The sequence below is a fragment of the Melanotaenia boesemani genome, chromosome 2, assembly GCF_017639745.1.
Source record: "Melanotaenia boesemani isolate fMelBoe1 chromosome 2, fMelBoe1.pri, whole genome shotgun sequence".
In the NCBI taxonomy this organism is placed as follows: domain Eukaryota; kingdom Metazoa; phylum Chordata; class Actinopteri; order Atheriniformes; family Melanotaeniidae; genus Melanotaenia; species Melanotaenia boesemani.
This window is the reverse complement of record NC_055683.1, coordinates 8,644,021-8,665,985: the sequence shown is the minus strand read 5'-3', so window position 1 is coordinate 8,665,985 and position 21,965 is coordinate 8,644,021. Positions and strand designations below refer to the sequence as shown.

The 21,965-nt window shown below is 37.8% G+C and overlaps 1 protein-coding gene across 4 annotated transcripts; it reads left to right on the top strand.

Moving 5' to 3' along the window:
* The first annotated feature begins 3,971 nt into the window (after window positions 1-3,971).
* LOC121653721 (interferon-induced very large GTPase 1-like) lies at window positions 3,972-21,656 on the top strand. Of its 4 annotated transcripts, none has more exons than XM_042007374.1 (7): window positions 3,972-4,114; window positions 4,878-4,933; window positions 5,084-5,115; window positions 11,080-11,117; window positions 15,788-15,881; window positions 16,207-16,244; window positions 16,338-21,656. In XM_042007374.1, exons 5-7 carry the CDS (start codon window positions 15,848-15,850, stop codon window positions 21,090-21,092), a joined length of 4,827 nt encoding a protein of 1,608 aa, XP_041863308.1. In that variant the 5' UTR covers window positions 3,972-4,114; window positions 4,878-4,933; window positions 5,084-5,115; window positions 11,080-11,117; window positions 15,788-15,847; the 3' UTR covers window positions 21,093-21,656. The 4 variants fall into 4 exon arrangements, with proteins under 4 accessions (XP_041863308.1, XP_041863326.1, XP_041863318.1 ...); XM_042007392.1 differs by having other exon boundaries at window positions 4,878-4,978; XM_042007384.1 differs by having other exon boundaries at window positions 3,992-4,114; window positions 4,826-4,933.
* The last annotated feature ends 309 nt before the right edge of the window (window positions 21,657-21,965 follow it).

Genomic DNA, 21,965 nt, shown 5'->3' with positions numbered 1-21,965 from the left:
GGTAGTTTTCAGCCTGGGCTGGGTTGAGTGTGGGTTTCTTCAGCAGCGGGGTAACCCGAGCTTGCTTGAAAGCAGAAGGAAAGACACCGGATTTAAGAGAGGAGTTGATAATATGAGTTACTGCAGTTTTGACTGTAGGTAAAATGCTCTGCAGGATGTCAGAGGGAACAGGATCAAGAGGACAGGTTGTGGGTTTTGAGCTGACTAGAAGTTTAGAGACTTCGTCCTCATTTAGACAGCGGAAAGAGCAGAGTGAGGCACCAGTAGCTGGATTGGCAAGGCTGAGTTGGTCAGGCTCAGTGAATTGGTTACTGATGGTAGCAACCTTTTCAGTGAAGTAGGAAGCAAACATTTCTGCAGTCAGCACAGTGGGAGGCTGAGCGGGTGGTGGAGATAGAAGAGAGTTAAACGCCATGAACAGTTGTCGTGTGTTGGGAGCATTGCGGATCTTGTTCTGATAAAAGGCTATCTTGGCTGCCTTTAGGCTGAATGTGAAAGTCTCAAGTTTTTGCTGGTACTCAGACAAGTCAGTGTGCTCTTTTGATTTGCACCACTTTCTTTCTGCACCCCTGAGTCCGGCTCTGTGTTCCCTCAGAACCTCTGTGAGCCATGGACTGGGAGGGTTTTGTCTGACTGGTTTTGACACCAGAGGACAGAGTTTGTCCAGAGAGGACGTGAGAGAGGAGCAGAGTGTTTCTGTAGCCTCATTAACAGACAGTAAGGAGAAGTCTGAGTGGGAAGGGAGGGTAGAGTAAACCTCATCAGACAGCTGTGTAGGTCTGAGGGATCTCAAGTTTCTGCGGTAGGACACCATTTTTGGAGCCACTTGATTGACATGAGGAAGGAAGACAGAGAATTTAACCAGGAAGTGGTCTGAGAGATGTAGCGGGGTGACAGACAGGTTGGCTGTGGAGCAGTTTCTGGTCAGCACCAAGTCAAGAGTATTGCCAGCTTTGTGTGTTGGAGGAGTCTGTACCAGTTTGAGATTGAAAGAGTAGATGAGAGCCAGAAAGTCAGTTGCCTGTGGTTTGCAAATGTGAATGTTCATGTCTCCCATGACAATTAGTGGTGTGCCATCATCAGGAATGTCAGAGAGAATCATGTCCATTTCAGAGACAAACTCATCTACAGTATACTGCCACCCGGAGGGCGGTAGATGACCAGAATGTATGCAGTGATGGGTATAAAGACCTTTACTGCGCGATACTCAAGTGATGAGCAGGTAGCCATAGGACGGACAGAAGTAAAGTTCCACTTTTTAGAGGTAAGAATGCCCGTTCCACCTCCTCGTCCAGCTGAGCGAGGTGTTTGGGTAAATTCTGCATTGACAGAAAGGGCAGCTGGTGTAGCTGTGTTTTCTGGATGGATCCAGGTTTCAGTCAGGGCTAGGACCTGAATGTCAGAGAGATTTTTCAAAGAATTGATGAAATCTCTTTTGTTCACTGCAGACTGACAGTTCCAGAGACCAAAGGTAACAGAGGGTGTGGCTGACGTGCATGCCATTGGAAAGGACAGGTTTTGCGGATTGCGGTGTCTATGGGTGACACGCCTTGGTCTGTACCCATGTCTGACAGGGATGAGTTTGAAGCACATTGTGCATTAATATAGTTGTGAGGAGCTTTAAGATCTGAACCTGCAAACACTTGCAATGTAATAAAATACACAAACAAATTAATAAATTTAGGTTAAGAGGGTGGTGGTAGGTGACTCATAACATTATAAAGGTACATTAGCTGTAGCAAGGCATTATGTGCAACATGCCCTTTGTTTGATCCTCCAAGAGGAGGAAGTTGGAAGAGAATGTATCAGAGTAGGGAGACAGCATGGAAGAAAATAAGTCAGTAAATAAATAAATAAATCTGTGCTATTTGTTGGTTTCACACAGGAAGCCAACACAAGGGGACAGAGGAGGAGATATAACTTCTGTAGTTCAAATGAAAGTAGTTCATGATAAGCATTTTATCATTTAACGTTTTGAGTTTAAGTGATGATTGTTCAATTAATATTCATAATAATGCCGTGGTGTTAAGCACAACTGGTTGAACCGTCGCCTCATGTTCGGATGCTACAGCTCTTTGACAAGGTGCTTGGCCCTACCTGAAGCCCTCTGCTGCATGTTTAGCCCTCTCTCTGATCTCTTTTTCTGTACACAAACTGTAAAATAAAGATCAAGATAATTATGATTTCTAATGATAGCAGTGAAGACAGCGTTTAATGACTGCAATAGCTAAAGATGGTTGTGTTACAAATTCTAACAGTTTGGAAAATTTATGCCATTATAAATGTTAAGTAAAATGTTTCTAAGTTTTATAGCTTTCATGTTTTATGTTAAACAGATATGATACTGTGTAAATGTTTTCCTTCAAAAACAGGTGTTGTAAAACCTAAAAAAAAAACACTCTTCCTGCTCTCTGAAACACTTATCAAGATTTAATCATGTATTTATCTATGTGACAAAAGCTGTTTAGACATTCTAAAAAGACGGGCAGTTTAAAATTTGGTATAAACACTTACTATGAAGGAAATCTTAGCCTGGGTTGAAAAGGGGTCACATGAGCAAATTCTGTGATGTTAAGTTAAGCTGTGAATTGTGCTCCTTGACTCATGCCGCTGTGTTGCACGCTAAGATCAAGGACACGCCTTTAAAGAATGAGGAAACATCAGTAGATAATGAGAAGCATCACGCTGTGAGCAGGTTTGTGGAAACAGAAAGTAAACTATGTTCTGACAATGGGGCTGGTGACACAGACAGTATACTTGCCATTGTTCCTGTACAAGTAAAGGCTAAGAAAGGCAACAAAGTTGATACATCATACGCTTCTTTAGACCCAGGCAGTACTGCAACGCTTTGCACCGAAAAGATAAGAATGAACTAAACCTACATGGAAAGAAGCCTGATATTCTTCTAACAACTATGGGACAGGAAAAGACTGTTAGCAGTCACATTGTAACTGGCCGAGAGGTGAGCAGTCCAGATAGTTATAACTTCATAGACCTACCAGAAGTTTTTTTTCCCAAATGACTATCCCTGCAAGCACAAAGAATAATCCACAGCAAGAAGACGTGGACAAATGGCCTTATCTGGAGAGAGTACAGATTCCTAGCATCCAGCCAGAAATTGGTCTACTAATTGGGACTAATGTTCCAAAGGCAATTGAACCTGAGGAGGTCATCAGGAGTATAAATGATGGACCTTACACCATATGAACCCCTCTGGGATGGACAGTGAACAGATCCTTACGGGAAAACAACTGTGATGCAAAAGGAAATGGAGTTGCTTATGTAAACAGAATATCTGTTGCTAAGCTGGATGACATGTGGAGCCAACAGTTCAAGTATGACTTTCCTGAATGCATCAGAGAAGAACTGGAAATGTCAAGAGAGGCTCTCCAAATCATGGACAGCGTGTCTCTGTCCACCAGAGTGATAAATGGAAAAAAAATGAAAAAGACAACTTTCCATAAATTTGTCTGCAAACCTCAATAACCTGAAACAGTGTTGTAAAAAAAGATGTACCAAAATTCCTCCACAACAATCTGGGAGGCTGATGACATTATATGAAAAAAAATAATTTCTTATCTAAAGGTGATTCTACAAGCTACTGAGTAGTTGGGTTTTATATTTAGTTTTTCTTCACGCAGAGATTCTACAGTTTTGTTTGTACTTTTTTTTAATACATGGTATGTACAAGTACTGTAGTTCAACTGAGTTTTATGTTTACCACATTTTAAGACTAAAGATTTGGTTCTGATATCTTAAATCTTGGAATTCTTATTTTTTTCTTTTTACGTGACTGTAAGTTGTTATTTTCCAATACAAACAAAAGGTATAGTTTTCTTTTAAGTCACGGTTTCAGAGAAACAGGTCTGCCTTTCTTACTCTTTCACTTTTCTCATTTTGATTTAAAAAAATTACACCTGCAGAGTTTACAGCCTATTGCAAAACATGGGAGGAGTATGTGAGGAGCAGGTATTTTAAAACAAACAAGCCTCTGATCTGATATTACATACAGTCATTAAATGGGACTGGAGGCTCTCAGACAAGACAGCAAGAGCTAAACAGACCAACAGAGGCAATAAGATTAAGGAAAAAGAAAAAAAAACAACAGCAGAAGGTGAGTTCATGCAAACAGTGTTTTTGCTTTAATATCTGAGTTTGTCTAGTTTGTATTTCAATAAAAATGTTACTTACACTCTTTGACTAATATGGATTAAAGTGATTTTTCAAAATTATCCAGACACATATTTGCTTTACAAATTCATCTGTTCACTTAAAGTGAATGTTTGTGATTTTTCCAGAAAAGAAAGAAACAAAAAAAATAAAAGAAAAAGAAAAGAAAAAACATTTTAAATGTTGCATCTGGATCTGGATTGGTTTTATAATTTTCCCTGCATACACACAATTTTTCCACTTCTACAAGATTTTTATTCTTCCATAAACATTTTTTACTTCCTTGTCTGACAGCCTAAATCAGGTGTGTCAGAATAAGTTGGTGAACGTAACCGTGTAAGTCTCCTATTTCCTCTATAGGCTGTTGAATGTGTTTTTTACCATGCAGTTATTTTTTTAGAAAAAACAAGATATTTTTACTCCAATTTATCTGAATATGTTGTAGATATTAGAAATAGGACAATGAATGTCCTACACATGCTGTATTTTGTACAAGAAGCTTTAAAGCACCCCTTCAGGTTATGCTAAATAAACCAGGAAGATAGAAATTTTTAAGGTACTTTGCATTAATTCTGGAAAACAGAATTAAACATTAAAATTTCTGAATTCCTCCAACTGTCCACAAAGCACTTTGGATGATGATCTGTGTTTTTAGTGAGGAAGTATTACAACATTTTTATAATCGACTTCATCCTGTGGCTGTAAAGATGAAGAGCAGATAAGATGGAGGAGAACAAAGACAACCCAACAAGAAGAGGGAAGGGTGAGTCTGAAACCAAATCTGTTTCCTCTGAGACAAATGATGAAGGTAATTCATTTATTTGAAAATAAAACTTCACTAGAAAGAAGTATGACTTGATGGTGAGATTGTTCCATAAGTTGATCCTGTATTCTCTCTTTCATGACAATGCAGTTCAGCTGGAGGAACGTACAGCTGACAGTAAGGTGGGATTTTTCTTCTTTGTAACATATATCTTTAAATCATAATTTCACCACACAGATCGTGTTCATAGCTTTATTTATTAGTTTTTAATACACTTTTGCAAACAGAAATTCTCTTTCATGTGATGGTGTTTTATCTTTTTTTATCTCATTTCATAAATCATGTTTTGAAGTAGTTTAACATTAAATTTAAAGTTACATAATTATAACATTTTCTTGAGCTCTTTTCCTTTACCTTTATGGAAAATGTTAGAGGCCAGCTTTAGGCAGGGGCAACAGGAGGCATCCCTTCAAATCAAATCCGCCAAAAAAAAAATGCTGTACAGTATCTACTGTTTGCATTGCAGGACCCCCCTCTCTCTCCTCTCAGTAAACACCCAATCAGCGTTTAGGATGCAAATGAGTTGACAAGTAGCCTGATAATTGGATGTCAGATTTCTCCCCCTCGCTGTGGTGGGCTGGTTGAGCTGCAGCGGTAAAACTTTGAAGACCCCCTCCGGTGAAAAGCATGTTTTTCATGTTGTTCACATGTCCATGTGGCATTTATCTGATGCTAGAGGACATATCTTGTAAAAAAAAATGGATCAAAATGGCTTTTCTGCATTTAATTAATTGTGAAGCAATGGCAGACAGGAACAGGCGAGCTCAGACAGACCCTCATTTACACGTAATAACCCCACAGGGCGGGCCTACAAGCTTCTGCCCCGCCCTCTCCGCCTGTTCTGACTGAGGATGAAGAGATGGCTGATCCACACGTTATGCGCAGTAGCAGGTTGGCAGGTTAAGATAAAAGTTCATGTTAGCTTTCATTATTTACCAACAAACTTTGCTGTGAGAGAGCAATGGATTAGGTCCTCACAATATAACAAACCACCAGTTGGTTTGTAAAAACACTTCAAGGAAGACTGCTTTACCAACTAGCAGCAGAAAACAAAAGGGGGGGGGGCTTCGCAAGAAAGTTAAAATTAAAGCCTGATGCTGTGCCTTCTATCAAGACACCATCAAGTTGAGATCATGTGTGTTTATCAATAAGTTTATTTTTCTGTAAGGTGCATAATACAACCAAGCCTGCCTGTTAACATTTGCTAACATTACAAGTTGTGTTTCTTGCTCAGTTTTACTCAGCAGCAGCAGTAGGAGCAAAACACATAAGCCTTTCCATGTCAACTGGCTGCCAATGTAGCGTGTATGAATAACTTGTCCCGCAATATATCTTGACTGTGCGGGTTACACTCTCTCTCTCTCTCTCTCTCTCTCTCTCTCTGTCTGTCTTCAGTAGACAAAAATAAAGTTGAAGTTCACAACCCCCTTTTGGCCGGGGAAACGATGTGCACACGAGGCTTGCGACGCAACACAAGAAAATAGAAAAACGTTCAATTTTTGTTGCTGTCGCCTGGCACTTCAGCCAGCCAGCGAGGGGCTTCATGGACTGACCAATGAGAGCAGGCTAGACAGCACAGTCTGCAAACACTTTGAACATGGAAGAATAAACCATTTTAGCTGAATAAAAGGCATCCGAGTGGCGCCAGATTGAATTAGTCTGAATGTACGTTCTGGATTTATCTGGATCAGCGTAGAGGTCCATCAAACGATGATATTCACAATGTTGCTTCCTATTTTGTAAACTCGGATGAACCCAGGGTTGTGTCTTATTTATACAGTAAACAAAAAGATTTCTGTCAATTCTTGCAAAATCTTCTGACTCTCCCTCTGTCGTACTTTATCATGTCATGGACTGGTTTGAAAATGTCAAAATCCCCACCAATATCATAACCAATCAAATTTCTTGAAGAAACGCGATCTTAGAGTGTGATGCACAAACCCGCTGCCGTTGCTGCTGTTTGCCATGTCCAGTGTGTTCGGTTTCACAAAGGTTGCGATGAGTTTCGTCTTGAAATAGTTCCAAATAAGCTCTGGAGTGGGTCTTTAAGGAACTGAGGGAGTGAAGCTCTGTTAAATACCTCGTAGCGATTTATGTTATGAATAATAATAATGACTAATTAACAATCAATAAAGAAGTATAGCATCTTTTTCTGCTGTCAATGGGGGATTGTTGCTGCTCTAAGTGTGTGAGCCTGTCAATGGGTTGATCAATCACACATGAGCGCTGGATGTGTGTGTCCACTCGGTGCAAAACAGACTGAGGGAAAATGACCCGTGTGTGTCAGATCCCCACAGAACGCTCCACCCAGCCTCTAGTTCTGCATGCTGGTTTGAGGATAATCAAAGTAAATTTTACTTTTTTCCCAGTCCTGCTGGTTTCAGCAGCTCATATAGAGCTTTATGTGTGCTTCTGCATACATCCATTTCCTCCAAACTCAAACAGACAACTGTCATCTACAGTTAACCTGGACACGGACAACTTTGTGAGAGGTTTTGTGAGGAGAAATAGGAGACTGTTGTTGCAGAGTGAGGAAAGAGTTTCTAAACAAAATAATAAAAAGATAAAAATAAATAAAATAAAATAAAATAGAAATTTACAAAGAATATATATATATATATATATATATATATATATATATATATATATATATATATATATATATATATATATATATATTGTTCTGCTCTATTTTTGTTGTTTGTTCTTGATTGTTATGTAAATTTGAGGTTATTCTTTGAGGGACATCCACCTTATTGTGGTCAGGGGTTTAATGTTCTGCTCTATTTTCGTTGTTTCTGAGTTTGTTTGTGATAGGCCTAACTATTTAAGTTTTAGTTTAATATTTCAGTTTATTATTATTAGGTTCAAATGTCTAATGGCTGTCCTATAAGACATTTGTTAATTTATTGGTTTTTAAAACCTTGATGAAGGATATTCTATTTTATTATTTTATTATTTTTATTTATTTATTGCCACCTTATTGTGGACAGGGGGTTTGTGTGCCTCAGTGACCCTAAAAGCAATACCAGCAGGAGCTTTGGTTTCAGGTGGGACACCCAAGCTGGACAGCAGGTCTTAGGTTAGAGGTCTGACAAAGTGCAATCCATTTCTTGGGAGTTGGATTCCGCTAACAGTCTCATTAAAAAAACAATTGTAAACTACAACAACAATAACAACAAAAGGTCTGAAGCTGATGTGTACGTATGATGCCCCCTTCACATTTCTGCTTGCCCCCTCATGTATGCATTCCTAGAGCCGGCATTGATCAGAATCCCATTACATATAAATTAAACTTTAATGTGGGTCTGTAGCAATTAAGTGACAGATGTACAATTAATTTCCTATAAAAAGTGTTTTAGACACTTCAACTAATATGATTGTATAATTGTTACAAAGATGCAGTATATTGTATTAGTATCTTAAGATATAATATAACGTTATAACGTGATACTTTATTGTAATAACGTGAAACGTATCACGTTATAACGTGATACTTTATTGTAATAACGTGAAACGTATCACGTTATAACGTGATACTTTATTGTAATAACGTGAAACGTATCACGTTATAACGTGATAAGTTTATTATAAGAACATAGCCTGTACTGTATGCAGATGTTGTTACGACCTATATTGGAGCAAAATACATTGTATGGAAAATATACTCATCAAGCAGAAACTTTTCAGTTCTTTTTGACAATGATTAATTGTTCTACTCTGGTTTATTGTTGTACAGAAATGTGTCCTGCAGGTTTTCAGTATGTCCATACTGCAGCATACCTGACTCAAATAATGGGTCGTTAAGAGGCTGGTGCAGACCTGATTTATTCTTGCACACAAGACCGTTATAAGCAACACGGTGCGTCACCTGCCTGCACGCAGTGAGACGGTGCGTGCATGTGTCTGAGTGGCAATAGAGTGTGTGCGCTGCTTTCAGTTAATAATATGTTGTCTTCTGACAATAAAAATGAAAATTATAAAGGCTTTATGCGCCGCTGGGACTAGGAGAAATAAGTTGCCGACACAAAGACGTGGTCCTGTCTACTTAAAGGGTGCAACGTCAAGTGTCCTCCAAGCTCCATCAAATCTCTCCAATGAAGAAAAACTTAATCCCATGTAGTAAATTAGGAATTTCTCTGGAAATAATAAACCATACTGAAAACCTGCAGGACACTGGCTCAAGAGGTCCCAAGTTGGGGATGCCTGCTGCTCTGTGGCAATTCAGACACACAGGCACGCACCGTCTCACTGTGCGCAGGCAGGTGACCTACGTGTTTCTCATAACTGTCCCACATTTCTGTACAACAATAAACCAGAGTAGAACAATTAATCATTGTCAAAAAGAACTGAAAAGTTTCTGCTTGATGAGTATATTTTCCATACAATGTATTTTGCTCCAATATAGGTCGTAACAACATCTGCATACAGTACAGGCTATGTTCTTATAATAAACTTATCACGTTATAACGTGATACGTTTCACGTTTTTACAATGAAGTATCACGTTATAACGTGATACGTTTCACGTTTTTACAATAAAGTATCACGTTATAACGTGATACGTTTCACGTTTTTACAATAAAGTATCACGTTATAACGTGATACGTTTCACGTTTTTACAATAAGTGATACGTTTCACGTTTTTACAATAAAGTATCACGTTATAACGTGATACGTTTCACGTTTTTACAATAAACATATCAAGTTATAACGTGATACGGTTCACGTTTTTACAATAAAGTATCACGTTATAACGTGATACGTTTCACGTTTTTACAATAAAGTATCACGTTATAACGTGATACGTTTCACGTTTTTACAATAAGTGATACGTTTCACGTTTTTACAATAAAGTATCACGTTATAACGTGATACGTTTCACGTTTTTACAATAAACATATCAAGTTATAACGTGATACGGTTCACGTTTTTACAATAAAGTATCACGTTATAACGTGATACATTTCACGTTTTTACAATAAAGTATCACGTTATAACGTAATACGTTTCACGTTTTTACAATAAAGTATCACGTTATAACGTGATAAGTTTTACGTTTTTACAATAAACATATCAAGTTATAACGTGATACGCTTCACGTTATTACAATAAAGTATCACGTTATAACGTGATACGTTTTACGTTTTTACAATGAACATATCACGTTATAACGTGATAAGGTCCGATTTTTTTTTATTTGGGTGACAGCTCCACGCTTCCGTAGTATCAGGTGTAGTCAGTAAAATAAAACCAGAATTAGTTATTGGGCTTTAAACTGTAAACAGTCTTAATTCCCAGGAATCTAAAAAGAGGAAAATAAAGTAAAATTAATCCATTGTTTTAGTGTAATCAAGCAGAGTGTGATGTTAAAGACTCAGAGAAGAATGATGAGGATACAGCAAAACAACCTGAAATAAAACGTGGACCATGTGAACCAAAGGAGACAGGTCACATTATATAGAACAATTTATTGAAAAGTAACAAATAACTCAATCAGATAAACATATATTGCTAATAAGAAGTAACTTAAACACTGATGATTATAGTCCACATTAAATGGTTGATTGGGCTGCTTATGTCATTGTGAGATTCTCTTGTATTATACAGAACTAAGACAAAAATTTAAATAAAAAATAAAAACAAAAAATGCAAAAGCTGCAAAAGCTGCAATTCCATGAAGAGAAAAAATCATGTCCTTAACTTATCCTAAATTGTTTTGGATGTGTTTTTATTTGATCATGAATCCCTAACAACTAACTCTCTTGTTTTTTTTTGTTTTTTTTTGTTTTGTTTTTTTTTTTGGGGGGGGGGGTATAACATGTACTCTATTACAATATCAAATCAAGAAGAATTAATGCAAAAAGAAAAAAATGATCAAACAAGAGAAAAAAAAAATGAACATGTAAGAAATGATGTAACAATAATTCATATCCAGGCTCCTTGTCTTGATGACAGCAATGTTCTGCAAATAAAGAAAGAACATTTGCAGTTAGAACGAGTTTGGGGTGTTTTGTTTTAATAATGAAATTTTTCAAAAATTAAATATTTGAAATCTGCTTTTTGTCTCCCTACATCATCCTGCAGTGGTAAAGTTGAAGACTGCAACTGACATCAAGTTAAAGGTAAGATGACAAACTGCTTTTGTTTTGTTTTTATATGTTTTTTTATTTGTAGGAATGTTTTTAGTTTCAGAATAAATTAACATTAATAATAATACATAAAACTTGCATATAGAGGATAGATTCACAGAAGGACTAATTACTATGTGAAAGATTCGGTGGGCAAATACTTTCACCATGTAAGAAAAATTGTTCTCAACAAAAAAATGAATTTTTATTATTTACCATACATTTATTTTATTTAAACATACTAGTTATCAGGAAAATGTGTCAATGAAGGTGAGACAACAAAGTTATTGAAGACATGACTGTGTCAGACCACTACTTTTTGTCTTTATTAACATCACCAGGTTTATCCAACTTGCCCTGGTGAGAACTGCAAGGAAACAATATATTACTTTTGAAGTGGCTGCAAATTTATTTTGACATTTTAAACCAAACTCCTGTTCAGATTTTACCTCTTAAGTACTCCTCTTAAATGGTTTTATTTCTATCTCACAGATTGACTATTTTTAGTAAGTATAGATACATGCTCCTCCCAGGAATCCATGAAATCCAGTGTGCCATTCCCCAAGGATCAATTGTAGGCCCAATACATTTTTAATCTGTACATGTTGCCTATTGGGGATTTAATCAAGGGATATATTTATTTATTTTTACAGCTAGGCTGATGATATGCAGCTTTACATCACCATGTCTCCTGATGACCTGCAGCCAGTTAACACTCTTTTAAACTATATTTTAGATATAAAGTCATGGATTAAACAACTTAACCAGGACAAAAACTGACCTTTTAATTATCTGTCCCAAGGACAAGAGAGAGATAATTTTATCAAAATTACATTTGAATCTTTCTTAGGCTAGGCTTACACCAGAAGACTTTTAAAAGATTTGCACAAGACACTGAAAGACTACCAGCTCACATCTAAAGACCAATGTTTACAGTCTTAAGTCTCAGCTTAGTCTCAGACTGAGATTTGACAAAGACTGTGAATCTATAGGGTCACAAATTACAAGACTGCAACTAGATATATCAGACTATGAAGTAGCTAAAATCATTACTGGCATGAAAAAATCAAAAGCACTTGATGCTTTTGGATTTAATACATGTATACTGAAAGAGCACAAAGACTCATTAGTATGTCCAATTACTCATTTATTAAATAGGTGTTTCAGGGGTTCAGTTGTCCCAGCAGTGTGGAAGATAGCTGCAATAACACCAGTCTTCAAAGCAGGCTCCAAAAATGACATAACTAACTATCGGCCAATAAGTATCCTGCCCATCATATCCAAAATAGCTGAGAAGTGGGTAGTCAAACTCTTAACAGAACATCTAGGGAACACACACCCCTCACTTCATCCATTACAATTTGGTTTCCGACGTCACCACTCCACGGACACTGCAATGTGCATGCTAATTGAGAACATAAAAAACTTACTTGATAAGAATCTCTGTGTCGGAGCCGTCTTCCTAGATATGAAGAAAGCCTTCGATATCGTAAACAGAGCAATGAAACCTGTGAGAAAGATTTAGCTAAAACATTTCTTCAGAGGTTAATGATGTTAGATTACAGAACCAGATACATCCCTGTACACCAGGGCAGTTCTGATGTGAAGTGTTCACAACCAGTTCCAGAGTCTGACAGTGTTCATACTGATGACAGTGACTTAGATGCTCTTTATAGCATCAACCTAGATCTTGATCAATCAAAACAGGCTCACGTGCACCCAATGGATGTCCAAATGGCAGTATTTCACTGCTCAGACAGCTTCCTTAAGCAGGACATGATCACAAAGTTGTCACAGTGTCAGTATGCCCTACCTTTGCTTGTTCCTGATCCTGTCTCAATGGATATTGAGCGTCCTCTGTGGACATTCAGAAAAATAACCAAAACATGGAAGAAAACTGACAAAAAGGAAAATTCAGTCTCTGTCAGCATGAAGAGCATGCCAGTCTGCAAAGCTGAGACATCCTTGGTGTCATTTTTCCGTCTGGGTTCACTGTCTCTGTCTAAATCTCAGCTGATGAACACTTTGATCAACGACCGTCACAGCACCTTCTTCCACAGAAACTGTCCAGGTAGCACCAAATCTCGTCATATGATGGATGGTGTGGCAGAGATTGCCTGGTACTGTCCTGCCGGAAGACCCAATGATTCCTTCACTGACTGCGTTGCCTTCTGTAATCTTCATGGTGATTCTCTGTTGTTTGAAAAACAGCGTGAAATACTGACTGAGTGGTGTCAAATCCTCCTGTTTGGACTGTAATGTCAGGGTCCCGCAGGGGTCAATTCTTGGACCTGTTCTGTTCTCTCTTTTTATCAATAACTTACCGAAGGCATGTCCAAATGTATTTTCCCAGATGTATGTGGACGATGCTATAATTTATACTCAGGCACAAAATGTCCAGCAAGCCGCTAATACCCTAACAGCTGCATTGTCCTCTGTACACAAATGGATTACTGACTCTTGCCTCTCCATAAATACCAAGAAGACTGTTTGTATGTACTTCTCAAAACGTAACTTACAGATACTTCAATCTAATGTATTTCTAAATGGTTTAGAACTGGATTTGGTTATGGAATTTAAATACCTTGGAGTAATTTTGGATCCTACATTAACATTTAAAAGTCATGTAAAAAAAAGTAGCACAAGTAATCAAATTAAATATCCAAAATTTTCGACATATCAGAAATAACTTAAACTTAAACGCAGCCAAGAGGTTTTTTTATTCTATGATCATCTCTCACATGGATTATTGTATAATCAGTTGGTCACTTGCCTGTCCTACAACTCTTAAAACCGTGGAAACTCTATATAAAAGATCACTGAAAATGCTTGATAAAAAACCGCAATCGCACCATTACTGCAACATTTTAAGAAAACGTAAGTTACTGAATTTCCAGAACATGATATATTTAAAAAACGCTTGCCTGATTTATAAGGGGCTACACTCTCTAGCACCCCCTCCGCTGGGAGATTTCATTAGTCGTTGCATTGGTATGCAGAGGACAACAAGGGCCACCACTAGAGGAGATGTGATAATCCCACACAGACGTACCTCTTTTGGTAAGGGTGTGTTATCTGTCCAAGGCGGAAAGCTATGGAATAATCTACCACAAACATTAAGAGAATGTCCTACATAACTCATTTAAAGTCCAATTAAAAAGTTGGCTTTGGTCGAATCAGGAGTGTACCCACATGTAACATACACTGTAACGTACAATAAGCAAAACTCTGAAGGGCTCTGTAAGTATGTAGTGATATTGAGCTTTGATAAGTATGAGTGTTGGTAATTGTGTATGTGTAAGTATTGTGCAGGTGTAAGTATGTAGTGATATTGAATTTGGTTAAGTATGAGTGTTGGTAATTGTGTATGTGAATGTACTGTTTTAGATGTAAGAATGTGTATTTTTATATTGGTTTGTAAATACAAATTGTTATTGTATTATATTGTTCTCCCATTCCCCCCAAATCGCCGGGACAACTGATGGAAATTAGCATTTGCTATAATCCGGTATGTTTACATTCATGCTGTATAAGCCTGTCTGTTCATTAACATGCACTGTCCCGCTCAAATAAATAAATAGATTCTTTTAGCGTTTTTTGTGACATGTTGGACAGTTGATATGGAACAGGGCTGATCTGCACACAGTTAAGCAAGCAAGGAGAGAGTTTCCCTCCAGGAGGGAATTACACATCATCATTATTAAGTGTGGCTTTGCATCTCCACCAGGTGTTACACCGACTCATCAGAATCTGGAGGATGAATGAGTTTTTATTCTCTTATTTGTTAGATCATTATACTGTAACACATAAATGATCCACAGCAGACATTTACTTCTAATAACCACCCGCTCCTATTTTGCCTGTGGTCTGAATGTCGGGGTTCCTGTTTCTGCTTTTGTCAGAGCTCATCTCACTGCGACTTGCGATAATATCTTACATGTTTGACATTGTCGCAGATCCAAGACTGGAGAAAGATTGACGTTAAACAGCGCAGATTACCAGCTCACACCTAACGACGAGATGACGGGAGCGCGCTGTGACTCCAGCAAAACTCCTAAGATTTCCTAAAGACTTCCGTTTTTAGTCTGCGACCGTGAAAATCGTTTGGTGTGAGCCCAGCATCAGTGTGAGAAAACTAGGATGTTCTTTTCGGTTGGATTTTATTCCACACATCATCAGAAATTTCACAAAAACTGGATTTTATCATCTTAAATGCGTCACCAAAGTCCTCCCATATCTCTCTCTTGCTTTTATTTCTAGTATATTAGATTACTGTAATGCCCTGCTCTCTGGTCTTCCCAAAAATTTCAAACCTACAAATACTTCAGAACTCAGTGGCATGAGTTCTGATGAGGACCAGAAGGGGGGACATATTGCACCAGTTTTAAAATCATTGTAGTGGCTCCCCGTGCATTTCAGGATTGATTTTAAGGTTCTTTTAGTAGGCAGGGATTGAGAATGAGAGCTGCTGGTGCACATATATTAAATTCATGGCAGAGTTTGTGAATGAGACAAACAAGGCCACTACTTACTGCATTAAACAATGTGTACTCCCAAACATAGCAGATGTATTTCACAGTTCAGTGCATTGGTGATGTATATGTGAATTGTCTCTGGGGGAAGTCAAACTTAACTGACATCATGCTTCTTTTGATCCATGAAAGGAAAATTGTGGTACTGAACACTCAGAGAGGAAAGATGACAACAAAGCTGGAGAGTCTGAAATGAACTCTGTTCCACATAAAACAGAGAAGAAAGGTAACAATTTATTGGAGATTCTAACTGTACAATGAAAATAGTGCTAAATAGTGCAGAGTTATTTCCTAGATTATGTCTTTAGTTTTGTTCTGCATGTTAAAAAATAGCCAAAATAAGTTGTGTCTACAATGTCTTCATAAATCTTCAATCTTGTCATTCAGTCTTAGTCTGTTTGTAAAGAAGTACATTTCATAAAGAGGAAAAAAGGGTATATCCAGAATTTTGACTGGATACTGTCAATATGAAATCAAATTTAATTTATTAAGCACTTTAATGCACAACAGTTGATCAAAATGCTTGAAACAACATCATCTCTGTTCTGCAGGCGGCTTTGATTTGAATATAGCAGGACAACAAACAAAGGTAAAATGATCATTAATTCACATGATCTTTAGAACACAATGTCCTTAAAAAATTAAAGAAAAAACAATAAATGCATATCTTACTTTATTGCAGTCATTGAATGTTTCTGAAGAAAACATGAAGACACGTCAACAAGAAACTGAGAGACTGCTCAGCAGAATTCACCTTCAAGACAGCTATATACAAAAATTGTCACCAGCAGATTTTCTTAAAATAGGTCAACCTGTGAAACAGAGCAATGAAACCTGTGAGAAAGATTTAGCTAAAACATTTCTTCAGAGGTTAATGATGTTAGATTACAGAACCAGATACATCCCTGTACACCAGGGCAGTTCTGATGTGAAGTGTTCACAACCAGTTCCAGAGTCTGACAGTGTTCATACTGATGACAGTGATTTAGATGCTCTTTATAGCGTCAACCTAGATCTTGATCAATCAAAACAAGCTCATGTGCACCCAATGGATGTCCAAATGGCAGTATTTCACTGCTCAGACAGCTTCCTTAAGCAGGACATGATCACAAAGTTGTCACAGTGTCAGTATGCCCTACCTTTGCTTGTTCCTGATCCTGTCTCAATGGATATTGAGTGTCCTCTGTGGACATTCAGAAAAATAACCAAAACATGGAAGAAAACTGACAAAAAGGAAAATTCAGTCTCTGTCAGCATGAAGAGCATGCCAGTCTGCAAAGCTGAGACATCCTTGGTGTCATTTTTCCGTCTGGGTTCACTGTCTCTGTCTAAATCTCAGCTGATGAACACTTTGATCAACGACCGTCACAGCACCTTCTTCCACAGAAACTGTCCAGGTAGCACCAAATCTCGTCATTTGATGGATGGTGTGGCAGAGATTACCTGGTACTGTCCTGCAGGAAGACCCAATGATTCCTTCACTGACTGCGTTGCCTTCTGTAATCTTCATGGTGATTCTCTGTTGTTTGAAAAACAGCGTGAAATACTGACTGAAAAATCTTCAGTCATTGTTCTTCTGCTTCCAACTCTGGAGAAAAGTCAGGAGAGTAGTGCAGTCACAAAGACCCTTTACAGGTCTACAAAGCCTCTAATAATTCTCATTGCTGATAGTGACTGTGGTGCAGTTCAGATGAAATCAGGAAAATACAAACTGGGTTTGAAGGACAGAAACCAGTCAGATGTTTCTGAAGAGCTGAAAGGGATTATTGGAAAGATTTTGTCTGGACCACATACAACCTTCCAGCTTGAATCTTTGGCCGAGGTCTCTGGGATCAGAGTGGATGAAAATGACTCCGTCTGCCAAAAAGGGAAATCTGCTGCCATGGAAATAGTGAAAATGATTGAGGGGATGGATATTTCCAAGATCAAAGAGGAATTTCTCCCTTGTGAAGGACAACTTTGGCACAACTGGTGCAGAACAAACAAAGAGCTGTATCACCTCAAAGGAAACATTGAGAAAGAAAAAGAACAGAAGGGAAAACAACTGATGGAAATACGACAGAAACAATGTGATGCTTCCTGTAGTGAACTGATGAAGTCATTCACTAAAAGCCTCCTGAATCTACCATCTAAAGACAAAGAATATTTCCTGAAGTGGACTCAGATCCTAATAGATGGCCTCTCCACTGATGATCTGTCTTCAATTCTCCAAAACTATGATGAAACATGGTCTGAGGTCTTGGATCTGAAGAAGAAACATAATAAATCTGCAGAGTTTAAAGAAAAACAAGCTGAACTTGAACAGTTATCAAAAAAGCTGCAGTCAGCAACTTTTGGCTTGGAGCACATCTTCAGAGAGATGGGACAGATCTACGAAGCCCATAAGTCTCAGAAGAAACAAACAGGACGCCGACACACTGACTGGGTTAAATACCCTGAGCTGGCAGCAGATCTGATGATATCAGGATACCCCATGGAGCTGATGGACGGTGATGCAGGTCATGTTCCATTAACATGGATCTCTAGTCTTTTACAGGAAGTCATCAAGAAACTGGGTGACCAGAGAGTGTTTGTGTTGTCAGTGTTGGGCGTACAAAGCAGTGGGAAATCAACAATGCTGAATGCCATGTTTGGATTGCAGTTTGCAGTGAGTGCTGGCAGGTGCACCAAGGGTGCCTACATGCAGCTGGTCAAACTTTCTGATGGAATCAAGAAAAACTACAAGTTTAACTATGTTCTGGTTGTGGACACTGAAGGACTACGTGCTCTTGAGTTGGCCGGTAACACCACTCTTCATCACGATAATGAACTGGCAACGTTTGTTGTTGGTGTGGGAAACATGACATTGATCAACATCTTTGGTGAGAATCCAGCTGACATGCAAGATGTCCTGCAGATTGTTGTTCAGGCCATCATGAGGATGAAGAAAGTTAAGCTCTCCCCAAGTTGTGTGTTTGTTCACCAGAATGTCACAGATGTTGCAGCTGTAGAGAAAAACATGGACGGAAAGAGACGGTTGCAAGAAAAACTGGACAAGATGACTCAACTTGCTGCAGAGGAAGAGGAGTGTGACGTTGAGTGCTTCAATGATGTCATTGCATTTGATGTGCAGAAGGATGTGAAATACTTTGCCCAGTTATGGGAGGGAAGTCCACCAATGGCGCCTCCAAATCCTGGTTATAGTGAGAGTGTCCAAGAACTGAAGAACATCATCCTGTCTAAGGCTTCAAAGTCTACAGGAATCCTTCTGTCACATTTCAGCAGCAAAATCCAGGATCTGTGGAACGCACTGATGAAAGAACACTTTGTGTTTAGCTTCAAAAACACTCAAGAAATTGCAGCATACAGAAGACTTGAGGTCCAGTACGGTAACTGGACCTGGACCCTCAGGAGTGAGATGCTGAAAATTGAAAACCATCTTCATCCCAAAATTGAAAAGGGACAGCTCGACAAGATTGAGAACAGCTATCTTTCTAAAGAAATGAACAAAACATATGAAGAATTAAAAAAACAAATGGTGTCTTACTTTGAGGATGACAGAGACAAAGAAATGTTGGTTCAGTGGCGGAGCCAGTTTGAAAACAAAATTAAAGAGTTTCATGAGGAGCACATTAGAGAAGTGAAAAGAAAATTGGATGAAGTTATCCAGCAGAAGAATGCTCGAAAAAAGCTTGACAACAAGAAGACAGAGTTTGAGAACAAGTTGCTGCAAAAGAGCAAAGAGCTCGCACACCAGTTAAAAGATGTCGTAGAAAATGAAGAAGAACTCAAAGCGCAGTTTGACTCTGTTTGGAGTTACTGGGTAGCTAAACTAACTAAAGATACAATACCCATTAAAGACATCAACCTGGAAGAAGATCAATTTAATGTCCTTCAAGTCCTTGGGATTGAATGGAATCTCATCATGAAGTCAAGAGAAGAAGAGAAATACAAAAAACTGTCAGACGTTGGGAATTACTTTGGTTATATAACCCCAATGAAGAAATCAGTAATAGGAAAGGCATTAGATTATGTCAAAGAGAAAACACATTTAAAAGTGAGTCTTTTAAACCATGATGAGCAGGAAGCGATCAGATCCTTCATCAACAAAGTGGAACAGGAATCACTGAAGGTCATTCAGACCAAACCTGTAGCAACACAAGGCTACACTTCAACTTATCTACAAGAAGTGGCCAAACATGTTCAAAAGAAAGTGACAGAATTTGAATCAGAGCGAAAGTATATCTTCCAGAAGGAGTTTACAGTTAATCTCTTACTGTATGTTTTTGCCAGAGCAACAAGTTGGCTTTTACAGTCACACAAGACGTACAAAGAGAACAACGATGCCCTCACCTATTTGAACAGCAAGAAAAATGAATATTACAACATTTTCAAAAGCTACTGCAAGGGAAGCTCATCTGCTGTGGTGTTTGGAGAAATGATGTGTGAAAGACTGAAGGTTTCAGCTGTTGAAGCCGTCATTGATCAGACTGCAGTTGATCTCGCTGGAGAAATGAGATGCAGTCTCCCAGCATTCAATGGGAACAGACTGAACCTGGAGAAACATGTGTTGACATCACTTGCAGAGACAGAAGACTTCAGTAAATACAAAACCTACATCCAAAATCCAAGGAAGCAAGTAGAGGCTTTTATAAAAGAAGAAACGAAGAAATACATCTTTACAAATCAGAAAGAAAAAGCACTGAAAATACTCAAGAAGAATGTAGATGACATCAATAAGCTCATCAAACAAGCTTTATTTGAAGCAACAGACAAAGTGAAGAAGCAGGAAGGAAACATAGACATGTGGGTAAAGGTGTTTTCCTCCTCACTGAACAACAAGCTGACACTTGATACCATTTTTTGTCAAAACTTCAGAGACATCAACAATTTTGACTTTCTTAAAGAAAAGTTAGAGAAAGGCCTTGAAACCGTCACTATGGAGATGAGCCTTCTCCCACTGGATAAAGTGATGGAGTGCAGACAGACACCTGATCAAGTCCTCATTGATCAGCTGTGTAACTGCTGCTGGGAACGCTGTCCTTTCTGTGCAGCTGTTTGCACCAACACCCTGAAGGACCACAGTCCTGATAAACACAATGTTCCTTTTCATCGACCCTCTGGAGTTAAAGGATGGCACACAAAAGGCACAGTGGATCTGGTCATTGATTTCTGCACCACATTAGTTGGAAGTGACAGAAGATTCTACCCCAGGCATGACTCAGAGGAAACGTTTCCTTATAAACAGTATCCAACTGCTGGGGATCCGTATGCTTCATGGAGGATTACTGCTGATGAATCTAAGCTAACATACTGGAAATGGTTTGTATGTCACTTTCAGAAGGAACTGGAGGATTACTATAACATGAAATTCCAGGGGGAAGGAGAAATTCCCAATGAATGGAAAAGGTACAACAAAGAAGAAGCGATTGAAAGTCTGGATGAAATGTGCAAGTAGTAAGAAAACTGCAACTGTTCTTAAAATAAAGAGTCTACATTGAATTTCCATTACAAATAAAAATAGCATCTGATCCAATATCAGCGGCAAAACATCTACTTAAACATTGATCAATATATTCTCAATGTTTATTAAATATAGAAAAAGTTAGAAACACTGTAATGAGAAAATCACCAAAAAAGATTTGAAAGAGAGACGTTTCTATAATTTATTTAGTTCTAAAAAAATCCTCTAACATATTTAGTCATGAATGTTTAGTTTTTCAACTAAAATCAAACTTCTTCCTATTCATCAATATTATAGAGATGCATGATACGGTGTTTATAAATAATATAAAGATTTTTGATAAAATAAAACTGAATAGTTTTTTCATTTCTTTAGAAACAGAGACATTTAGTCTGATTTAACTTTTTTGTTTGTTTTTACTTTTTTTTCATTATGTCATTAATCACATTAATCAAACATTAAATATATTAACTTTATATGTATTACTTGTTGTCTTTGTAATGTGTGGAAACAACTTTTAACTCACCTCAACTTTTTTAAAATAAATTCTTGTAATTTCATGTTTGGATGTTTAAAGTCTGAAGAACAGTGAAAAGATGTAAAACGTTAAACTAAGGAATCATGTGATGTGTGATTTATTTTATTTTAATTATTTTTTGCTGTTTTTACATTTTCAATTTCTTATTGTTTTGTTTTTCTGATAAAGAATTTATAAAAGAATATGGAACATATATTTGAATTGTTACTGTTTTAAAGGTCATTAAGGAGATTTTTTTTTTTTACAAGCAACGAATGTTTGTAAACGGACTTATTTAATTTGTGTGAGGGATTTTAAAACTACAGGCAATTATCTTATAATTTCCATAT

Coding starts and splice junctions, on each gene's coding strand:
- LOC121653721 (XM_042007374.1), top strand. CDS start 15,848: ATGAACTCTGTTCCACATAAAACAGAGAAGAAAG. Junction 15,882..16,206: donor ACATAAAACAGAGAAGAAAG/GTAACAATTTAT, acceptor TCTGTTCTGCAG/GCGGCTTTGATTTGAATATA. Junction 16,245..16,337: donor TAGCAGGACAACAAACAAAG/GTAAAATGATCA, acceptor ACTTTATTGCAG/TCATTGAATGTTTCTGAAGA.